At 38.7% G+C, this 23,066-nt stretch overlaps 1 protein-coding gene across 1 annotated transcript in view; it reads right to left on the reverse strand.

Annotated features, from left to right (window-relative positions):
- Positions 1 to 23,066, reverse strand: part of COL3A1 (collagen type III alpha 1 chain) — a 51,565-nt gene that overhangs the window by 9,600 nt on the left and 18,899 nt on the right. The window contains exons 4-37 of the mRNA XM_052675414.1: positions 22,869 to 22,985; positions 19,849 to 19,923; positions 16,520 to 16,585; positions 15,937 to 15,990; positions 15,668 to 15,721; positions 14,889 to 14,942; positions 14,691 to 14,744; positions 12,732 to 12,785; positions 12,195 to 12,239; positions 11,951 to 12,004; positions 10,942 to 10,986; positions 10,272 to 10,325; positions 9,735 to 9,833; positions 9,566 to 9,610; positions 9,346 to 9,444; positions 8,897 to 8,950; positions 8,647 to 8,754; positions 7,890 to 7,943; positions 7,670 to 7,768; positions 5,691 to 5,744; positions 5,256 to 5,354; positions 5,052 to 5,105; positions 4,878 to 4,931; positions 4,269 to 4,322; positions 3,921 to 3,974; positions 3,596 to 3,640; positions 3,406 to 3,504; positions 3,201 to 3,308; positions 2,598 to 2,651; positions 1,587 to 1,640; positions 1,429 to 1,482; positions 763 to 816; positions 353 to 460; positions 123 to 176 (exon numbers count right to left, since the gene is read on the reverse strand). Coding sequence (XP_052531374.1) covers positions 123 to 176; positions 353 to 460; positions 763 to 816; positions 1,429 to 1,482; positions 1,587 to 1,640; positions 2,598 to 2,651; positions 3,201 to 3,308; positions 3,406 to 3,504; positions 3,596 to 3,640; positions 3,921 to 3,974; positions 4,269 to 4,322; positions 4,878 to 4,931; positions 5,052 to 5,105; positions 5,256 to 5,354; positions 5,691 to 5,744; positions 7,670 to 7,768; positions 7,890 to 7,943; positions 8,647 to 8,754; positions 8,897 to 8,950; positions 9,346 to 9,444; positions 9,566 to 9,610; positions 9,735 to 9,833; positions 10,272 to 10,325; positions 10,942 to 10,986; positions 11,951 to 12,004; positions 12,195 to 12,239; positions 12,732 to 12,785; positions 14,691 to 14,744; positions 14,889 to 14,942; positions 15,668 to 15,721; positions 15,937 to 15,990; positions 16,520 to 16,585; positions 19,849 to 19,923; positions 22,869 to 22,985 — 2,283 coding nt within the window. The remainder of the gene's footprint in view (positions 1 to 122; positions 177 to 352; positions 461 to 762; positions 817 to 1,428; positions 1,483 to 1,586; positions 1,641 to 2,597; positions 2,652 to 3,200; positions 3,309 to 3,405; positions 3,505 to 3,595; positions 3,641 to 3,920; positions 3,975 to 4,268; positions 4,323 to 4,877; positions 4,932 to 5,051; positions 5,106 to 5,255; positions 5,355 to 5,690; positions 5,745 to 7,669; positions 7,769 to 7,889; positions 7,944 to 8,646; positions 8,755 to 8,896; positions 8,951 to 9,345; positions 9,445 to 9,565; positions 9,611 to 9,734; positions 9,834 to 10,271; positions 10,326 to 10,941; positions 10,987 to 11,950; positions 12,005 to 12,194; positions 12,240 to 12,731; positions 12,786 to 14,690; positions 14,745 to 14,888; positions 14,943 to 15,667; positions 15,722 to 15,936; positions 15,991 to 16,519; positions 16,586 to 19,848; positions 19,924 to 22,868; positions 22,986 to 23,066) is intronic.

Raw genomic sequence — 23,066 nt, forward strand, 5'->3', positions numbered from 1 at the left:
ATATCATTGAATCCAAGATTTCCAAACACCATGGATTTAATTACACCTTGTGATTAATCTACATCACATTTGTTGTAATAGTCAGTGAGAAATGGCACTGTCTGTACCCAAGAGCTACTTACAGGGCCTCCAGGAGATCCACGTTCTCCCTTTACTCCTTGGGGACCAGGTGGACCCTATGTGGACAGAAACGTATTTTGAAATAATTTCAGAAATAGATTAACATTGTACATACCATTGTTAAGCAGCAAGCAGTTCATCAAATGCTTGTGCTTAGGCCCAGCCACCCTGAAGCTGAGGGAAGGCTGAAGAAGCCTCTTCATTTGGAGCTGTAAGAGCAGCACAGACTTACTGGTGCACCAGGACCACCCTGTGGACCTGCAGCTCCAGGGGGCCCAGCCTCTCCCCTCAGACCAGGTGGGCCTCGCTCTCCTTTCCCACCAGGTTCACCATTCTGGCCCTGTAAGAAAGTTTTAACTACATTAAAGAATAATACAAACACAGAAAATAACACTGATGAAAATACCTTATCCTCTTCTGAAGGGAAAAGTTTTATTGGTCAACTAGCATGAAAACGAACAGATAAAAAGAAATATATGTTGCCTTATGTTTGGCTGAGTACAGAATAAGCAGCAAGGAAATCAGTGTGTCCGTAGTCAAAGTAAGCATTCAAGTAGTCTCAGCAAATCTGAGATTCAAGTCAATTTCATAAAAATGAGAAATCAAAAACCATATCCTATCGCTTTAAAAGACTTTACTTACTGGAGCTCCAGGGAAGCCAGCAGGCCCAGGAAGACCTTGTTCTCCTCGCTCTCCCTGTAGAAAACATTAAGTCAGCAATGGGATTTGTTAGAAAAATATACTTCTTGTTATAAGTTAGAGAGTACTGTTGACTAGAACTGGAGTTCTTTTGTTTTAGCAGTCTTGGGACAGGAGTAAATGCGAACAATCAGAGCTAACAGCTGATCTTGAGCTCTAAGAGAACTGCTCAGGAATTAACTGAAAATTAAGTGTGAAACAATGGTTACAGTCATACCTATATAAACCCTGATCACAATTCATGGTAGTCCCTAGCTGTAATTGATGTGCTGTTTTATCAAAGATATAATAAAATCAATTTTAGTAAGTTGATTTAACTATGACAGGATGGAAACAAAACTAAGACGTTCCTCTGCTTTATCTACCGACAGTTGGTTCGGACTCTTCCCTGATCTGTTACTGCAGCCTCCAATCCCTTTACGCTGCTAAAACACTGGATTTCTCTCAAGTCCTTAGCAGATGTAAATCCCAAGAGTCCAACAGGAGCTGAAAGTGCTCAGTTTGTCATAGTCTCAAGCTGCTTTTTGCTCTTGATAGAGACAGTTAGCAACACTGCTGTACAACTGAGCCATGGTAAAATTACACTGCAAGAGGAGTGCTGTCGCTTACCGGACCACCACGGGAACCCACAGGACCTGGGGCACCAGCTGGACCAGTCTCTCCCTGTACGGAATGAGAACGGTTACCAGGACTTATTCCTCTGCCCAGGAGCTGGGCATCAATGATGCTGCTTACATCGTCGCACAGTGCCATGAAGGACGCTTTACCTTATCTCCAGGTGGACCAGCAGGACCAGGAGGACCAATGGGACCCACGTTACCCTAAGATAATAACATATATGTAAGAAAAAGTTATTATATTGTGTATCAAAAATACGGAAAGTGTTATCTTCGTGATCAATACCATTTATATTTCAATGTAAACATGTGGCTAACGACATATAAATGAAAGCAGCTCTTTAATGCCAGTGTGCTGTTGCACAAAACATTTTGGACTGACATAATGAGATCACACATTTTTGAGAAGTGTAACTTCTCATTCCCCTCCCCCTCCCATGTAAACCTAAAAGTAAATCACCTCAAGTCAGTAGGTCTCTTCAGTGGTAAAATGAAAGTCATTGATAGCCTTAAATTTTATATACATTATGGGCCCATATTTCTTCACAATTTCTCCAGTGCCTGTCACCCAACTCCTTCATTATTTTTTCCATGATGATTTGATGCATACCTTATTTTTTAATCCATTTTTCTACTTCCTTCAATTCATACAGTCAGCATTAATGTATCCGCTACCTCTCTTTACTTTTATGTACATACTGCTCGTGAATACTTGGATATATGTATGTAACCCCAATTTGATATGCTGTGGATAGATATATAAATAAATGTATATTCAACTGTGCAAGAATTCTGCATGACAGCCCTTGCTATCACAACGTCTTACACTTTGTTACAGCTGGAATATTCTTTCTCAGTTGACTCAATTCAGCACGTTCACATTTTTTACTGCTTTTACAATCAGTATTCTTCCTCCAAAGCATGGTCTCCATTAAGTATTGTCCTGTACTTGTTTAAATTCTTCCATTTCTGCTGAAATGGGCATGATCACAAAGAACAGCACTAAGACTAATTTAGTTTACAAAACCAGATTTGCACAGCCAGAATGTACTACAACAGGATACTGTCACTCTCACATAGTATTTACTCACAGAAACTCTCCTCGCATTTAATGTGTGGACAATATCAAGTTAACTCAGACACTGAAGCTTAAACACTCACTCGCTCTCCTCTTGCACCAGGAAGGCCATCAGCACCTTTACCACCAGGTTCTCCCTATAAAGAAATCATAAGTGTAAGAAAAAAGCAAAAGGAAAAAAAAAAGAGGAAAAAATAATCAAGCCCCCCCCTTCACCCTAAAGTTATAACATTGCTGTGGAGAGCATCTCATACTAAGTATATACAAATGGCTTAATTTCCTTACTGTGGTCATATGTGGAAATATAAAATAGGATGACATACTCCTCAGTATTCAGCACCAGATACTGAGTATTTTGATGCAAAAACCCATACTGTTTTAAAATGGATCCTCTAACAGGGGCACAGAATGTGGCATGTTGACATTAGCTTCATTAGATCTGTTCTGTTATATCCTTTCCCCAACGAGAGCTATTGGAGTAACATGTCTAGCATATACTGCACTGACTGTAAAATGCTGTATTGACCCATGTAACATTGCTAAACAGACCAGCAGAGGCTCTACACAATTAACACTTCTGAAATCTGTCCGAAAGTCAGCATATGAATAAATCCAGTGACTTGTGGAAGGTCAACACAGGAGTTGTTAGCATACAACACACAGGATGTTCAAGATGGGTATGTTACCTTATCCCCTTTTGGCCCAGGACTTCCAGAAGCTCCTCTTTCTCCTGGCATTCCCTGTAAACCAGGCAGTCCTGTGCCTCCAGGGGCACCAGGGGGACCAGGAGGACCCTAAAAAGGGACAGAAATCAGTAGTAAGGACAAAAAAAAAGAACATGAATCTGAATGCTTTGCATAGCAAGGGGAAATCAAGAAAACCTGTGGGTACCTTGGCACCTTCAGAGCCAGCAGGACCTGGCCCACCTCTGGCTCCTGGAGGCCCTGGAGGACCTTGTGCACCGCGTTCACCTGGGATTCCATTTTCACCCTGTAACAAAGAAAGATGTTATCCTTTGTTGTCAGGTTCATATTATGTTAATTAATTCATGTAATTATAGAAATGAAGCTGTATGATTTACCTTAGGGCCTGGGAATCCAGGTCCTCCAATATCACCTTTTGGCCCCTGTTTAAAACAAAGTAAATCCAACTTAGCCATGAGCTTCAGTTAATGAATCCATGTTGTGGATGTCGCCCTGTTTCTCCCACCTTCGATTCCCATAAGCAGACTTCTCTGCACTGCAGGATGCTGACAGCTGTCTGATTTCGGCAGTGTGATCTGAGAAGACCTCTGCATCATTTCTTTTTTTATTTTTTAATTATTTTGTGTGCGTCTGGGAAAAAAACTAAAAAAAAAAAACTAAAAAAAAAAAAAAAAAAAAAAAAAAAAGGGAAACACCACTTACTGGCTCTCCAGGCTTTCCATTTTCTCCAGCTGGTCCTGGTCCCCCAGGCAAACCCTGTAAGGAAGAGCAATATCACCATTTAAGTCTATGTCACATAAGCAAACTGTGCATTTTCCTCCCTAGCACCCACTGATACCAATCCTTTACAAAGGAGGAGGAGTCAGTTTGATAGCTAGAGGTTTAATGCAGCTCAACCCACCGAGCCTGCTATCTGATTTGCAATTCTGAACCATTGAGCAAAGGATTCTGTCAATTAATTAATCTGTTTTACTTCAAAACACAACGCTAATAACATGAATCCTAATGACTTCTTTTTAAAGAACGCAGTTGAGAACAAACACACAGCACCTGCAGGCCAGGTGAACCCGATGGTCCTGGTTCTCCTCTGTCCCCAGCAGGACCCTGGAATCAAACCAAAGATGAAAAAAATGAAATTGCTTATAGTTAGAGATATTCTCAAATAATTCCACACCACCTCTAACCTACACCTCCTTATCTTGAGCTGAAGAAGCCACTGTGCAATTTTAAGGCTAATATATCTTGGTATTTGCTCTTTTCACTCTAACCATCCGATTAATTCAGCAGAAATATTTACCTCACAGGAATACTTGCCCTTAGTCTTAAATTGCTAGCTCTGATCAACTTCAAAAGGGAGCACTAATACGTCTCCATTAGAAAAGCCATTACATCCCCCTGGTAGCAGTGAATTGACTTCTCATTTTGACTTGCACTGGGTATATCTACCTCAGGTTTCTCCTAACCTTTTTTCTCCTAAAGCTTTGAGTATTAGTGTATGAAAAAATGGGCAAGGGCTCTAGTGTTTCTAGTCTTTGTCCTCATAAAAGGTGATTTCTTTAGAACATACAAGTATTCTTTCCCTAAAATTGCAGTCTGTCTAGGCAGCAGACAACCTTGGCAACAGTGGATAAGTGACTCTTACAGGTGTCCCACACTTACAGCAGGTCCAGGTGGACCAGGGAGGCCAACGTCACCATTCTTCCCAGCAGGACCCTGTGGCAAGACAAACATGGCTGAGGTTATGGGTTGATACAATTTTTATAATATCAGCCAAGTTATTCGCTGTTAATGTTTTTACTATATTATTAAAAATAAATCATAAGTAAAACTTACAGGAGTTCCAGGTGGTCCACCAGGGCCTCTTTCTCCATTCTTACCTGGTGCACCCTTACAGAAGAGAAAGATCACATGTTAAATACCTGTTCTTGTCCAGGTACAATAACTTAACTGTAGCATCAAACCTCCCATGAAGCACTGTAATTTTACCATGTGACTGCTCAAGCATAAACACAGGACAAATAGAAAAAGCCCACTAACCTCATTTCCTTTTGGACCAGGGAAACCCATTACACCAGGCTGACCACGTGGGCCTGCTGGGCCAGGTGGGCCAGAACGGCCAGGTTCACCCTGATTACCCTGGGATAGACAGAAAAGAAGACATAACATCAGTTAAGTGAAATAAAAGCACATCTATGAATCATTAAAGAGCAGGCTAAAGATGCTTCAATTCAAGATTTCAAGTGTATTTTACATTTCAACCATGCTTTTATATATGCTGTATTTCAAGTAACAGAAAAATAACATCTGCAGAAAGCTCTTACAAAGCAGCAGCACCTGAACTGCTCCTGTAAATTGAAACTAATGAGAGAAAATTAATCTGACTATGATAACAATGTACAGAGTAGACACTGTAGGATCACAGGATGTAGGACAGCGGGCAGACTGGCATAAAATACATTGCAGCCTACGTACTGGAGGGCCAGGCTTCCCATCGCTTCCAGGACTTCCTGGAATCCCAGGCAAACCCTGCAAATGAAGAAAAAAACCAATCGTGTTATTCTTCAGCTTAAAGAAACATAAATTCAGTTTACAATACATAAATACGAAAAAACCGCCATATTTTTAAAAAATTCTTGGTTTAATTTCTTTAAAATCCTTTCATTAAGGAGAAAAATTTGAAAAAGCTAGCAAATTACTTTGCCAGGAGTTAACATCGTTCTCTTACACTTACTGTAAGTGATCAAATCAGACATTAAACAAAATACACAGGAACAGTATTTCCATTATATGAGATTAAAACTAATTTCAGAAGTTAAAAAAACAATTTTCACTGTCTTGTACTTCAACAAAATTCATATAATGTCCTTAGTTCATGTTTTACATTTTGAAATGCAATTATTTGTTCTATTTTAAAGTTACTTTCAATTTCCAATAAAATCTTCTGCAGCTCTAAAGGGCCTGCATTCAGGTTCAAATTTGTTGACAGCATTTGCTAATTCTTAGCACAGTTCACACAATATCATTACATTCTGCACACAAATTATTTTCTAGTACTATGAAAATCCAACCAATTACATTTTCATTAGTTTGCATTAACTACAACTACACAATGTATAAAGAACTAAATATTAAACTATATTTAAACAGTCAAAATAATTTACCATGCAACTTAAACAATTTTTAAAATTTAATTCTACTTTAATACTGAATATATTTAAGACACACAGAAAGTAATACCTCCTATTTATTTACATGGAAAATACAACAGAAGAAGAGCACAAAAATACTGTTCAATAGAGCAAGTTCTTGGCTACAAAAATCTGTTTTCCACTATAGTCACCATTACCAGCTGTGCATTCCTGCCAGGGGTGAACAAGAGCCAGCATACAGTGTTCTTGTAAAAATCTGCACCAGCAGAGGTGATCCACTGTCACTACTGCTGAAACTCACCACCCACCACCTCTCTGCCCTCACAATCCCTTTTTAGTCTCCATAAAGGTTCAGCATGAATATGAATAGGCGCAGTCTTTTCTGCAAGGAGAAATTCAGTAACACATCTTACAATTCAGATGCTGTAATGTGACAGAAAGTCCAGTGATAGCAGCAGAGTAGCACAATCCTAGGCTACAGCAAATGAGAACAAGCCCAAATGCAGCAGCTATGGATACAGAAACTAAGAGAAACTGCTTGCCCTTAGAAAACCTCAGGTACGCAGGGAACTCCAGGGAGATGCCCTCGCCTCCACTGCCAACCCTTACATAAAACCAGGGAAGGGGTGGATTCTGGCCCTACCCCTTGCAGTCACTCAGATGGATGGCTGAGATGGACCCGTGCTTCCCTGGGTTGGCCCTGCTTCCCACCAGGTGCTCATTCGCTGCTTCAGGCCACAACTGAGCTTTTTTGCTACAGATTGCCATTTTGTCAGACTGCCCCTCTGCTGCCATCCATTGCACCGTGACAAAACGTAATGTTGATGGCATGGCAGTAGAGGTTAAACCTTCCTGCCGATATCACATCTGCCTCTGACACCACAGATCAAATTAACAAAATGTAAAGCATTACTTTCGGATCAACTTTCATAAATATATTTAATAAAAAATTTAATTATCTATTTATTAAAATATATTTTATAATAAATTTAGAAACCTATTAAAACAAAAATACATGATATTCACATTAAAGCCATAACTGGTAACAGTGCATGTTGTACTCTGAGAGCTGTGGAGCACTTTTAGCTTTGTATAAACTGCATGCCTTCACACACAACCTATTGTTTCTGAATGCTCCAAGTTATTGTACCTTGATCTATTATGCTATGAACCTACATACTAAATTTGAAGGATGTAATAACATTGCTAGGGTTCTTTCCTAGTTTTGCTTTCTTCATCAGCTTCAATGAAGCACCTCTAATAGAATTTGTTTTATTATTTTCTGCAGACATTCTGTCTTACCCTCATTCCTGGAAGACCTGGGCCTCCATCTTGTCCACGGTCTCCTGCAGGTCCACTTGGGCCAGGGGGACCTGGGCTGCCACGTTCACCTGCAGGACCCTAAAAAGAGACATTAAAATTTATGGCAAGAAAATGAGTATTGTATTCAATCTGAAAGTGTCAATTCAAATTAACATGGATTCCACAAAAGTCTGGGATGGATTTATAGGACAACTTGTACCTTTTCACCTGGAAGTCCATTGCTACCGGGTAAGCCACGGAAACCAGGAGAGCCCTGCCAAATAAATGAATCAAATATGCATCTCCAACAATATCAATGAGGCAGCAGAAAATACTTTTTTGAAACTATGCACCCTTAAACTCTCAGAAAACTAATGAATAAAATATACTGAAATCACATTTCTCTTTGATAAGAACACAAGAACAGTAATTTTTGCCTGGATAGAACCTAATAGATCGTGATCGTGATCATACTGTTTTAGAGTATAAGATCGTGATCATACTGTTGACATTATCCACTTTTAAGGCACATTGATAATAAAGATGATGACATAAAGACGTATCCTGAATGTAGAAGATTTAGCATTGATTTAACTTTTCACAGATAATTTTTTGTCAATATTCCTTATTTTAAAACTTTGAAAAATTGCACGTAAATTAATTTTTTTTTCCAATCCCTGTCTGCTTCTCACAGATCATAGCTGATTTTCAGAACGAAGCTGCAGATATGACTTCCACATTACTTCCTCAATATAAAAAAAAATAGAAAACAAAATGAAATTATTTCAGTCAGAGATAGAACCAAGCTCTGCAGCTCAGATTAGGTACTCAATAAGAACTCTCCCAAGTTTCGTACCCAACCTCACGTGTTGAATTTGGTGAGAACTAATAAGGAGCCAAATTCTTCATCCAGAGTTGGTTACTACCATACAAACTCAAGATGTACACAGTGCGCATGGTCATATACAGTGGTTTACCCTCTCTCCGGGTGTTCCAGGGACACCGTTCTGGCCAGGTTCACCATTTGCACCTCTTTTGCCTTCCTCACCAGGAGGTCCAGGAGCACCTGGGGTGCCATTTTCACCCTGGCAAAAACAAAAGCCACCAGCAAACTTAGACATCTCAAAAAAAAAAAAACCCAAAAAACTCATGTTTTTTGTGTGTGGAACAATTCAGAGTTGAGACTTCCTTGGAAGAAGCCTCTGAAGGCATTACACAATCACTTACACGCTCGCCTTTAGGGCCTGGATCTCCTTTAGCACCATTCTTACCAGGTTCACCCTGAACAGAAGAAAATCTCATTACTGACCGCAGCACGTTTTCATTCCGGAGCTATGATAAAACGCTAAAATGCTAAGAGATACACATTATATATTTCAAAATAGTGACTAATTCTTATTATCTTAATTACTTAATGCAACACAATTAGTATATCAGTCAGATCTGAAAGTTAAATGTACAGGACTCTTTATAAATCCATTTGAAAAACAACACAATCTGTATCATCACTGACAATAATTTTATGTCTGTTTCTGAGCCAGCGTAGACACTGACATAACTTCCACTTGAAGTCCCTAAGCATTTTTCTAGGAACTATGAGTGGTGTAAAGCTGTCAAGTAAACTACGTTCACCACATTACTTTGTACAACTGTTGTAATAGACACTAGTAACTCACCGGAGTGCCTTTTGCACCAGGGTTTCCACTAGTACCAGGAGGACCAGGAAGACCACGGCCTCCTGGAAGACCAGGAGCACCAGGAATTCCAGAAGGTCCCTGTAGAGAGCCAAAAAGGGATCGGGATTAATAGAGCTCAGAATTGCTGGATTGTGCCCAGTCCAAAAGTGATCCTCATTAACGCAGTGCAGCGAAATACACTGATGTGAAAAGTACCCACCATTTCACCTTTGTTGCCGGGGCTACCAGCTCTTCCAGGAGGACCCTGGAAAAGAGAATTATGTAAATAATTGATGCTGCTAACCTATCATGCTTAAACCAAAGGAGTCCTTGGGCTTTGTGAAGATTCTGGGCCCATGCCTCCTAGTCCTCCTTTGATGTTTCCATACCTGAGGCCCAGGGGGCCCAGCATGACCTTGAGGACCAGGTTCTCCTCTCTCACCAGGACTGCCACTAGCACCAGCAGGGCCAGGAGGACCAGCTTCACCCTAAGAAAAAACAGCCACAGTGAAAAAGGAATGAATTTTCCCTGGAGTCATGACTAAATTTTCACGGCTTCTTTCTCTTCTTTGCACGATTTAAGAAAAACTACCATGTCACCTGAGTGCAAGAGCCAGATCAATTCAGCTAGCCAAAGCTGAGGCTCATGGTCCCAATACATTCCAATAAATGCATGCTGCATTGCTCCTTTGAGACTCTCCCATAAGGCTGCAAAAAGCAGTAGATCTAACAATGGATTGCATGTTAGAGTGGGCGTTTTTGAAGATTAGCTCATGCTGCATATGAAAACATATAAGTTCTACGTTTGTCAACAGTGCAACAACGGCCAGAAAAAGGAGTGCCCATAAAATGAAGATGTATGGTGACAGCTGTTCAACTGGAAAAAGGACAAAATCTGATGTTAGTGCATATATTTAGCTAAATACCTTAAAACCCGGAGAGCCTGGAAATCCTGCAGTTCCAGGGGGACCCGGAGGACCCTTAAAAAGTGAAAGAAATACTATTAATACAAGAAGTAAAAAGCCATATGGATAGAACTACTCCAAAGTTTAAAAAAGATGTCTGATTATGACATTATTCTCTGAATAATGAAACACCTGGCAAAATAACCGAAACAAATCATGTTGTAGAAGATGAACCTTGGCTAGACCTAAAACATCACACCTATATGTCACTTCCCCTGACTTCCATGCTCAACAGAATTTGTGTTATAAGATAAAAAACCACATAAATTTATCATGACAGACATTAAATTATAAAATGCATTAAAATTTGTATTAAGAAAAGAGATGTAAGAAAAAAAAGTCAATGCAAGTGTTACACATACATAGGGCCATGCTGAGGTTTTGTCACGAAGACGAAAAAAACTTTTGCACACTTCAGCTAAATATTGCCTTTGATAAGACTGCTCATTTTTTTTCTGCATAGAGAACTACAGTTCTATCCATCTGCATGTTCCCTGAGTAGAATGCGTCTCCAGATATATGCATTTTCTGATATAAAGTGTTAGAAGTCTCCTATTTTTGCTGTAGGCTTCAAGTATCTTGACTAACACTTGAAGAACACGAACAGTTGAATTCAAACTGTAAGTCTTACAGGTGGGCCTGATGCTCCTGGGGCTCCATCTTTGCCACTGGCACCCTATGGAAAGAACAAAGGTATGAGCATTTGCTTGGAAGCAGAACCCATCTTCTAGTCCCATTGCTCACAAAGCATCTTTTTGTGTTTGTACTATCCTCCTCAGTTTACCAAAAATCCAAGGATTCTCCAGGTGAGACATTCCAGAATAACCATTAACTAAATATTACGGAAGGAATATTTATCGCTTCACATGCCTTGCACTGTAATAATACGACAGGAAAATAGATACTTAAGAGATTTCTTAATGAAATGACAGTCACAAGCATCACCCGTGTAGCCAGTTTTTACAGTTGAATATGTAGAAATCACAATACTGGTTAATTCTAGTTCACACTGAATGCTAAAATTTCACTCCAGAAGCCCACAGAATGTGATATCTCAGCAGGTGTGATTGAAAGCCCACTGCTTTAAATCACTGAGACGTGATAGACTAGATCTGCCACTGAGGATATGCAGATGTTGTAAGAATACACTGCTTGTTATTACAAGTTAGTAGAGCTTTGTTAATTTTGTCAAATGCTATCAATTGTGATTTCTTTCAGGACACTGAATATACCTCCTAACCTTGGTGTGAATGCAGCTTTTACCTTCTTCCTGCAAGGAAGTTCTGAGATTATGTTTTTTTCTCTCCTGCTCTTTCCTTCCACTCCACCTCCCTGTTCTTATTGGATGAACCTAAGCTTTTGTAGAAACACTAAGCTTTCCCACAAAATGAATCTACTCAGTTAAAAAAGGAAATAATAACATTGCCCACAAGTTGTAAGTCAAAAATGTGTCATGCTTACTGTCATCTTCAGCTGGAGACTAATATGTTTCCATATGTGATTTTACAGATGCTATGTAGTTATCCAATCCCTTACAATACAGCTATTTTAAAATAAATCCATGACCAGGGAATTCCCAAAATACTGAAATAAAATGTGCTGCTCGTTGATAAGATCAACAGCCACAATTAATTACTTACAGGGCCACCGGGATTTCCAGGTCTTCCTCTTTCACCAGTTGGACCTCTTGGTCCCTAGAAAACATGAGAAAACGAGTCTGCCTCACAGCTTCCTGAATACATAGGGTCTACCATTTCTTTTCTTTGCAGAGCTCAGTATCGGCAATAGATGTAGTAGGGTAATTAAAATAAAAATGAGTTAATCTGTTAAGAAAAAAGCACCACTGGCACTTCCATTTACATGCTACATGATAAAAATATTTACCGGTTGGCCTGGTGATCCGTTTGCTCCAGGTTGACCAGCTTCACCCTGTGGTGTAAAGAAAACACCGAACAATTACAGAATGAACCGTGCTGAGAATGTTTATTGGTTTATTGAAGAGGAAGAGACATGGAATTAAGACAATCCAATTGTCTGTGCCTGACCACGTGGTGCTGAGTGTCCACAGCATACACTGATGTCTGTGAAATGTGAGATGCCTAAAAAAGTGCCAGAACAAAATATCTAAACAGAAAAGAAATAATTGGGAAGATCTGGTAATTTATTATTATACAGTAAAGTCAAATGATCTGAGCACGTCTTCTGATTTTTGAATCATGCCTCTTTCACAGCTAGAAAATCAGTGCAATATATGGTTAACAAAGTCCAACTCTTATCAGCATGATTCTCATCCTTTTCATGGAAAGGTTCGATAAATTTCAATACTTAATGGCTTTCTGTAAGAGCATAACATGCAAAGCATAGCTACATAACAAGTAATGGAGAACAGTAATGTACAAAAAAAATTACTAGCTATTTTACCTTTGGACCAGGGGCACCACTGTCACCTCTAGCACCATCTTTTCCATCAAAACCCTGTGGGAAAGGAAAACCAGATCTGTGAACAGTATTCAAGTACGTTGTTTCTTATGATTATTGTAAATCTGAAAAGAACTGAAAACGCCTTTGAAAAACAGTAAAATATTTTACATGTTCTTATAGAATTGGAGTAGCAAATACAGATTTTATTTTTTAAGAAAATGCTACGTGAGAAAACTAGAGTGACGGTATCTCTGTGTACATGGAATAAACTGTGGGCTCCAGATTACACTGCTGAGAGCTCATCCTCAGTCTCATTTCAGCTGGTTTTCCTACCATCGCACAGATCAAATATTGATATTAAAAGAGAGGTTTAAATACATTTTACTGACTGTACATTATAACAGACATACAATAAAAGCTAAATGTAGTCATTATTTCATTAACATAACAGGTGCAAGCTGACTGCTTAAAGCAGACAACAGAAACAATTTCTAAAATGAATTTGTAGATATAATTGCTTACTCTTTATTTTTGAGGTACAAACAAAAAGTAGAAGTGATGAAAAGAAGAGCCTTTATGTACCTTCTTGAACTTTGGTTGATTTTACGTACATTTATATTATTTTCCTTCATATTTAAAGCTATAACATCATAAAATTAAAGAAGGGTGATGGGGATGGAATCACGAAACAGTTGTTTATACAATAGCTACAAATCTAAATCAATCTTTCATTTTTATCAGTACAGTTCATACTATATAATGTTTACTTATTTTGGCCCTGCAATTGCTTTTACAACAATTATTTTTCAACTGCATATTGTCTTACATTTTATACAATCTATTATGAAAAAACTGTTATCACAGTAAGTTAACAAGTTGGCTGACAAATACTGCTTTCTAGCCACTCACTTTAACAGTGTAGCCTACATTGCCTCTGTTGGTCACTCAGTGTCCTTTTTTCAAAACATTAATTCTGTTTAATAATACTTGTATTACGTGGTGCACAATTGCTTAGATTTATCACATCATATACGTATCTTCATAATACTGAAACATTTTCAGGTAGACTTGGATCTCAGTGTAAGTGCTGTGCAGATGGAGGAAACAACTTTTGCCTGTGGGATTTTATAACTTTACTGGCACTGTTGCATCAGCACATGATAACAGAAGATTCCACATAAAGGAGCCTATTTTTAAAAAAGACATTCTTTTTAAAATCAGCTATCTTTCATTCTAGCATTCTATCAGCTACCAGAAAATTTTCTGAAGGAAAGATCAGAAACCTCCACACTGCTATTTCCATTAGGTAAGAGCAGACATTTTTCTGTAATGCATGCTTTAACATGTCATTTTGCACAGGGCACTGCAATTGAAGTAAATTGATATAAATTGCAGTAATTGAGATCAAATTGAACAGTCTGTATCAAGGAAGGTCAGATTACATTATCCAGAAATTAGCCTTTAATTTTATCTCTTCAATGGCAGTTGAAGAATCACAAAAGTGCAACACCATAACTGAGATTATTTAGTCTGGAGAAGAGGAGGCTCAGTGGTGACCTTATCCATCCCTACAAATACCTGAACAAAGCTTCTGGTGAGGTGGGAGTCAGCTTCTTCTCCCAAGTAACTAGTGATAGAACTAGAAGGGATGGCCTTAAGATGCACCAGGGGAGATTCAGTTTGAACATTAAGCAATACTTCTCCAAAAGAATGATCCAGCACTGGAGGTGCCCAGGAGGTGGGGAAGTCACAGCCCTTGAAGGTGTTCAAGAAATATTCAGATGCTACACTGAGAGACATGGTTTAGTGGGAACTACTGGTAGACGGTTGAATTGGATGATCGTGGAGATCTATTCCAACTTTGGTGGTTTTATGATTCTACAGCTCAGATTGAGCAACAGACTCCATGGCTCATGTAGATCATTAGATTTCAATACATCCAGAATAGTCAGTACTTACTCGTGCACCTTTCATTCCAGGCATCCCAGGCATTCCAGGGTGCCCTTTGTGACCCTAAACACACAAACACAGAAAGACGAGCAAGTTACGTGCTTACTGTACCACTCATTATGTGTCACGTTCATTAGCATTAGAGTAACATAAATTGAGAAAACAAATCCTGTCATTAGATAACTGCTTGTTGTGGATTTTTCATACCGGTAATCCAGGAATTCCACGGTCTCCATTCCTTCCTGGTCTTCCTGGTTCTCCCTGTAGAAAAAAGGGAATTTTTGACTTCTTTGCTATTGTTTCAGTTACTGACAAAGAACTGGTTCTGGTAGATCAAGAGGAGTGGAAACAAGCAGAAGAAACCAGATTAAGACAGTGGGAAAATTACACCAGGGTAAATGTCTTCTGAAAAAACACTGGCAGAATTAACACAATTTTTACGAAGATATTGATTGACAAGTAATAAATTTAAATCCATCCCTTAAGAATAAGTGGAATCGCCACAGATAAACTTGTTTTTCATGGTGAAACATTCAAAACGAACACAACCTACTCGATTGCCTCTTTGTACTATAACTATGTAGGACATCCAGCTGCGAGTCAAAAGATGGCTTTAAAACCTTAACTTGCAAAGCAAGACTTGTAGGGAGTAGGTAACACCTTTATCATCCTCTCATTTTTGTAACTTCTTATTGAATTATTTTGCAGCTGATGAAAAATAATTTATGGTTAGAAGCTTTTACATTCATTTGTTTATTTTTCCCTTAATCGCATTGCCTGCTAAAGTTGAAACTTCCTTGGAAGGAACAAATACGTCCTGTAAGACAAATACAGTTTCTTACAGTCATGGTGTCCAACCAACAAACTGGCAAGTTAAAGATTCTTAAATGCAACGCTGTCTGTGCGCTCTTCTATCTTTCTATTTGATGAACTCCTGCTTTTCCCATTCCTGAATCTATAAATATTATGATTAATAGTGAACTTACATCTTTTCCTGGTGGACCGGCTGGGCCTATCATTCCAGCAGGGCCAGGAGGACCCTGAAGAAAAATAATGAATATTAAATATAATGTAATAATGTAATTTCAAATTAAAAATGCTTTAGTTGCCATAAAACATTTGCGCATTTGACACAGACAATAGTAAACAGATAGGGTGAACTGTCAGATTACAACCCACTTCAGCGATGACACAGAGATGCATGCTTGTAAGATCATGCCTTTGACAAATATCTTGGTAAGTAAAGTATACATACAGAAGGGCCAGGTTGTCCCGGTTCTCCAGGGGGACCTTGGTATCCATTAGAGCCCTATAATGCAGCAAAAGGCAGTTAACACATGAACAATTCCATGCACTGTGCTATGGTGCTACTGTATTTTATGATGATCTCATAACCAATCAGAATACGCCTCTATGAAAACAAAATTAAAACCACATCTCTAAAACCTCAAACCCTTTGTGTGTTCACTGAGCACGCACTCAGATTTCTATTTCCCTTTATCTCCTGTGACATTTCTGTGGGAACAAACATTTGGGAATTCTGCAATGGCTCATAGGCAGCAATATATTTTAAGGGCAAAATCCAGCCCTGGGGATGACACCCCACAGAACTGCTGTAAACCCAGGGCACTCATGGACTCCAGCACAGTATAAAACCCTCAGCTACTGAGTCTCTCCACTGAGATGGTAGAGCCCCCAGAATAAGAAGTGACATCTATCTGTAAAATTCTTCAGCTTAGTGTCTTAACAGTCAAAATTCTATCTAGTATTTCTGACGGAAAAAAGGATAGGCTCCGATAAAAAAGTCAGACATTTATGAAAACATTAATATTACTTACAGGGGGACCTGCATGACCAGGCGGACCAGGTGGGCCACTGGGGCCAGGGGGTCCTGGAAAGCCACTCTATATTGCAGATTAAAAAACAGTCATTATATCAGTGCAATACAGATAGAAAGCTTAGTGCAGCTGCAATATCACCAACAACCATGAAACAAATTTTACATATGAATGATTATTAGTACTGAGAAAAATCCACTGTGACATGCACCTGGTGCAGTAAGCGAACTCAGTTCAAGATGCTAGGACTTAATGAATTAAGGTTCTTGTCATTTGTCAACAAAGCATGTACTTCTGCCATTAGCTCTTTCCTGAACACAACAGTGTGAAGTCATAAAGCATACATGCTACCTGGACTAATCAAAGGACTCAGGAAGAAATTTCTGTGTACATAAAGAATAACTAAAATCAGTAGCACTGTTCCTCATTTAATGGGTAAAAAATGAATTAAATGAGTAAAAAAGCAAGGAAAATCAAAATTTGAGAAAAATGTTAATTTTTCTACCTTTAGCAGTAAAAACTACAGAAGCATTTGAAATTGTAAACAGAAAAATTGGAAAATTGTCACAGTGATTTACTGCAGCTATTAGTGGTTCTTGAATATAAAAAAAAAAAAACAACACTTTTGCTAAATTTAATTTTTTGTATATTTGATAGACCCAAAGAAAATGAATTACAGGAATTACATGAGAAACTGTGCTGCTATACAGCAATATATGCTACAATTTAATGTAGTACACAGCATGTTTTGCAGAATATTATTAAATGGTGTCAGAAAAGGTCATGTAATACAGATGTTTTGGGAAATTTGTTTTCGTAATACAAGATTAATGGTATAGTTCTAGTACAGCAGTATATATAATAGAGTATGTTACTATACTGGACATATATAACTTAATGTTCTTTCACATTTCTTGTCTTTTGTCTAAAGATGAGAATCACTAATAGCTGCTATTTTCTATGTCAAAAAGTGTACCAATTGGCAGAGTAGTCAGTGTAGACTGGGTTGCTGTCAGTATAAGAATACAATGGGCAGTCCCTCTTTTAACTGCTGCAAAACTTTTAGCACAAACTAAGCCTGGATTCAACATGGACTGGAATCATGAACTCAGCAGGTGCATTCTACTGGTCAGACATCTGCCTACAAACAAACAGATGTTATACTTTTTCAGGGTACACACTGGAGAGATAAACTCAATATTAGGAATGGCATTTGCTCACTACCAGTGTCTCCAGACTGCGAATAAATGACTGGATTTTCATTAGGATGTGTTCTAAGGTAAAGGGTCAAAACAGTACATGGCAGTTATATGAGCAAGTACAGAGAAACGGAAGTGTGAAATACAAAAATCAGTCCACATGCAGTAGAAGGACACTGGAAAGACAGGAACGGAGATGTTCTGAGTGACTGAGAAAAAACCAGGCACCGTATTGACAGAAGTCAATACTACAGCTGTTGTTTTTAATTTGATTATGCTTCCAGATTATTTCGGTTTGGATATTAGAGTTAACAAGAAGAATCTATGTAATGTTAATGATAAATGTTGCTTAGTTTCAGTGACTTCAGTCACACATGCCTAGCTGCTCTGCTACTGAATTTGCAGTCATATATTGCATGATCACAAAAATACAGAATTGAGGGGGTTGGAAGATAGGTATCATTGAGTCCAGTCTCTCCTAAAGCAGGTTTCCAACAGTAGGTAACACAGATGGATTTTCATTACGTCCAGAGAAAGAGAATCTACAGCCTCTCTGGGCAACCTAGTCCAGTTCTCTATCACCTTCACTGTCACCCTCACGTATACTGCATGATGCAATATAAAAGAACAGGTGACAAATACACACACACACACACACAACCCTCCTGGTTGAAAATACTCTAGCATGACCAATTAAGTAAATATTTAATTGCATTTATGAATTTAACTTAAAACAAGATGTCACTAAACTTCTTGAGGAAAAATATCCTATTAGAGAGAAGTAACTATGTTTGTTAACTGAAGGGTAACCCTGTTATCAGCCTGGTTCAGCACACCCCATATGAAGACCACAAGTTACCAAAAGTAGATGATATGATAAGCTGTAGGAAAAACTGTAATGATCTGAAAAAAAATGAACAAACAAATGCAAACACGAAAGACTTAACAGACCAGTGTATGAATGATCACATTGGCAAATGAATGAGCTAAAAAATAAACAGGTGAAATGAAAGGTATGAAAGCAATGAACTACTGTCCAGGACAAACAGCTGCCAGAATTAAGCAACATTTATTTCACTGGATGATCTGATGGAACCCTGAAAAACAATAAATTTGCTTGGGACTGTTTGGACACGTTGCAACACGTGGTACCAAACATGGCTATGCAGCATGAGGTTAGAAATCAAAATTACTCTTAAATGAAGCAGCAGCTCACTCTAAAGAATAGCAATTAACTACATCCATCACATAACAGGTTGCCTGAATCAAGAAAGATACTTTCAGATGTCAGTATGATATCACTGCTGTAAGAATGCACCATGTCACTAGTGGTGAGTATCTAAAACTCCTAGTGTCTAAAAGAAAAGTCGTGAGTTTCAACTTTTGCCATCTACTTTTATGTTGGAAACAAAGCAACCCAAGCTTTAGCTCACTAAGAAAAAAAAAAAAAAAGCTTTGAAAAGCTTGGGTCAGGCCTAGCAGGAAGGTACAGTACACAGTAGCTGTGGGTAAAAAAATTCATAATCATAAAATGAGAATGTAAAAAGCTTTGACTCCTGAGACGAAAGGAGATTATAGCAGGGCTTTATTTACTTGTTATCAAGTTAATGTAAGTTTTGGAAATGTGAGCACGTATGGAAAAATCAGACTGAGTAAAGACAAGATGCTGTTGAATTAACAAAGGAAGACTTAGCACAGTAGAAAAGGTTAAAATGCAGTGGAGACTGGGGAAAGCTGTCATGAGAAGAATACCAAGCAAATAAATGATGATGAGGATACGCAGAGAAAAAAGATAAATGCTGGGCTAGCATAAGAAAATGAATCACAAAGACGTTAGAAAGCAGAAGGTGAGACAAGGAAAAAAAGAAAGAAACAAGGCAAATTAAAAAAAACCACAGTAGGTAATCTATAACTACTTTCTAGAATCATAATGACAAGAAATCTGCACACATTACACTTGCAGGCAACAATTAAATTTAAACTTAATTTGTTAAATTATAATCAGGATACACAGACATCCAAGGCATAATCTACAAGCAAGTTGTGTTTTTTTTGTGTTGTTTTTTTTTGTTTGTTTTGTTTTGTTTTGTTTTCTAAATCACAGGACAGAGAAAAAGTTGATCATCTTACAATGGCCTGGGGAGGATAACCCATGCCAACTGAGCCAGCCTTCACATCATAGGAGTCATACTGTGGAGAGAAACTCTGTAAAAGAAATAGAGAAAAACAGAAAAGAAAAAAAAAAAAAAAAAAGAAAAAAAAGATGTTTGCAAGTGTATAATCAATGAATGTAAAGATCTTATAATTACAAAATAAGCAAGACAGTTTGGCAAAGTTTGGCAAAGCATGATATAACAACAAAAAGACAATGGATACAATGCTCAACCCACATCCTGGGCTCAATGCAAAACTCCAGAGAAGAGACCTCCAAAAGAGATCCTTTCCCACTGGCAGTCAGCTCTCAAAAGGCTCTAGGAGAGATGCAGCCAGGCTCCACCCCTTCCAGAAGCACAGGTGAATTGCCTTCATCTGTGCTCCTGTGGCTGACTCATTGCTCACCTCAGGTGATCAACCAGAGGTTCAGGCCGTGATTCAGCAGTTCTCATACAGCTACAAGTCAAGCATTTTCATATGTTCGTATGGTAAATGAATAGAATTAACTCATTTATATATATTATTTAGTATCATCCATAAGACTAGCCCAGCTAGCACCTTTTTTGGTCATGGAAACATCAGCTTCCTATGCTGTGAGTGTACACTGTTTGTCCTGACAACTGGGCATCACCTGAACCCCAAAACTGTCATTGTCTCCTCTTTTCATTCTCCATTACCTCTCTTCCATCTCTAACTCCCCTCACCCCCAATTTTTCTTTCTTGGACTTAGTTGTCTCCCAAGAAAGCTGCTGAAATATTTTATTTTGCACAGTCCAACAGTCTATTATCAAAATACCTTTTACCTGTGGCTAAATCATGAGTCATTTTAAGGCATTCTGTAGCAAAAAAATCTCATGCCTGCGTATAAGCCTATTCCTCTCTGAGTCTCAAAGAAATTTTTTTACCTCTTGACTGGGAATTTACACATCTCCAAAAATGAAATGTTACATATTTTTTTTCATAGAGCCATTTTCCATCTTTTCCTTTCTTCCTTTCCACCTTTGATAATTCATAAACAGCCCTCACTTTTGAGGCCAGGCAGTATAGCCTCAATGCTTCGGACAATTTGTCTTAAAACCAATGAAGTTCACTTGAAATTATGGAGAGAACAGATGTCTTGTAGGGCTTTGTGACAGCAGACAGCATCTCTGACATGCCCACTTACATAAAATATTAATGAATTTTACAATCAGTTTTTAAAGAAAAGCCTACGTAAGCCTTTTATTTGATGCTGATTCTGTTCCTCAGATGTTGGGGAACTTAGTTGAATAATATGGCATTAATGCAGATAAGTGGTTGAAAAGAAAAGAGTGAATATAAGCAGTGTTCTGGTCGATGATCCAAACCACCTAGGACTGAGCATTTCCACTGGCCTGGTGAAGAAGGATCCTCTGCTACCGGTATCAGTCACTGCACTCGGTTTCAACACCACTGGAATGGGAAACTAGTTCAGTTAGATACTAGATATTGTCTTGTATCTGCATGTGCCAGGCCCAAAGTGCTGGCTCTCTTGTTGTGTTATTGTGATGTCCACTGAGGGTGGTTAGCTAACCACCTGTACATCTCTCCACTGCCCAGTCCTTATCACACAATTGCTTTCAGAATGAAAAAGGAAAATAAAAGGCATCTTTCCTTAGATTTTGGCTCACCTGTGAACAGGAAGAATATATGGAAGCTATGAAACTGTGGAAGCCTATATTCAAAAGGAACAACTGTTTTATCATAAATTTGTAACAGTTTTGCACTTTGCATCTTGTAAAGCTGGCCTTGCTCAATTGCTTGGGAAACAATGAGACCTCTTCTCTAAGTGCTAACTGTGAATCAACAACTTAACAAATCCAGCTGCACAGGATCTGCAGTTTGAATTCCCCATGATGCAGCACAAACCACTTAGAGTACAACAAAGAACACTGCCACATTCTGAAAAAAGTTAAGATGAAGAAAATGTTTAATTCAATTAAAATACATTGCTGAGCACAGCTACCAAGGCTACTTGTGCCTAAAAATCATGGCTAATTCCCTTGAGGATGGATTTTTAGATATCCAAAGCTGAAACAATACTAAAATGTCTTCATGATTCAGCTAATGCTGGTAGTATTCATGCTACGCTGGGGTCACAGGGTTTTGGGCCGTTACCCCACTAAGATCTGAGGAGTTCTTTTGCGATGTCTGCTGTTCAAAACAGAATTTAAGGTTTGGTGGGCCAAAAATAAAGAGGCAACATAACAAATAGCAACCAAAATGGCACTCCTCTGCAAACAGAGGACCTGAGTTTCAGTTTAGTTGCCTGGGGATGTTTCCTTTTTAAACATGCACTGAGCAAAATAAAGGAAAGTGAGAGAGATCCCTAGTCTTTAAGCTTGAGGGAACATACTTTTTCCAGCACACTAATCAGATATTTCTGAGTCATTTAAGACCATCATCAGGTATGGCACCAGATGTTTTTAAAAACAAGATAAAACTGAAATTTAACTGCACTTCAGCCAAGTCTCACAGGAAAAAAATAAACAAAAATCCCAAACGCTGTTACTCAACTGAGTTTTTCAAAGGGACAAATTACAGACAGATGCCTCTGAAAGCATCGTATGTGTGAAGGTACAATGAATAGGTTCTTCACTGTTTTGCAAATCACTCCCCTATTTTTTTAAAACAAAACCAAAGGGACAATACTGTGATTCACATGTTACAGGATGTCTCCTATTGCCAATTCAGCATAAGCCTTGTGGGTGAAACAAAGCATCCAATGACATATTGCTATTAACTATATTGTGTGCAAAGTTTCTCCAGGACATGGCCACCTTTCAGTGCTGATTTACCTGCCTGACAGTTTTCTGAGGACTGGAAAAGGCTGAAAGACACCCAAGATTTACTGCCACCCCACTCATTCTTTATTCACCTCTGGAAATCATTGCCAGCCTAACAGAGCCTGGCTTTGGCTAAAGGTTGGATGTTGCTTCTGAGCAACAAAGCAGAAGCTGATCATAGTGATTACTTACACCTCCGCTGATGCTGGGACATGACTGGCAGATACCAGGGGGACCGGGAGCTCCGGGACTCCCTGGCTGTCCTGGGGGCCCAGGGGCACCAGTTCTGCCCGGAGATCCAGGAGAGCCCTGCCGAGACACAAACATAGCAGATACAGACATTAAAGCTTGCCTTAGAGTGCAAGGGCATTGTGGGACAAACACTTTGAT

This window comes from Tympanuchus pallidicinctus, unplaced genomic scaffold (genome assembly GCF_026119805.1).
Source record: "Tympanuchus pallidicinctus isolate F22 unplaced genomic scaffold, pur_lepc_1.0 scaffold15, whole genome shotgun sequence".
NCBI classification, from domain to species: Eukaryota; Metazoa; Chordata; class Aves; order Galliformes; family Phasianidae; genus Tympanuchus; species Tympanuchus pallidicinctus.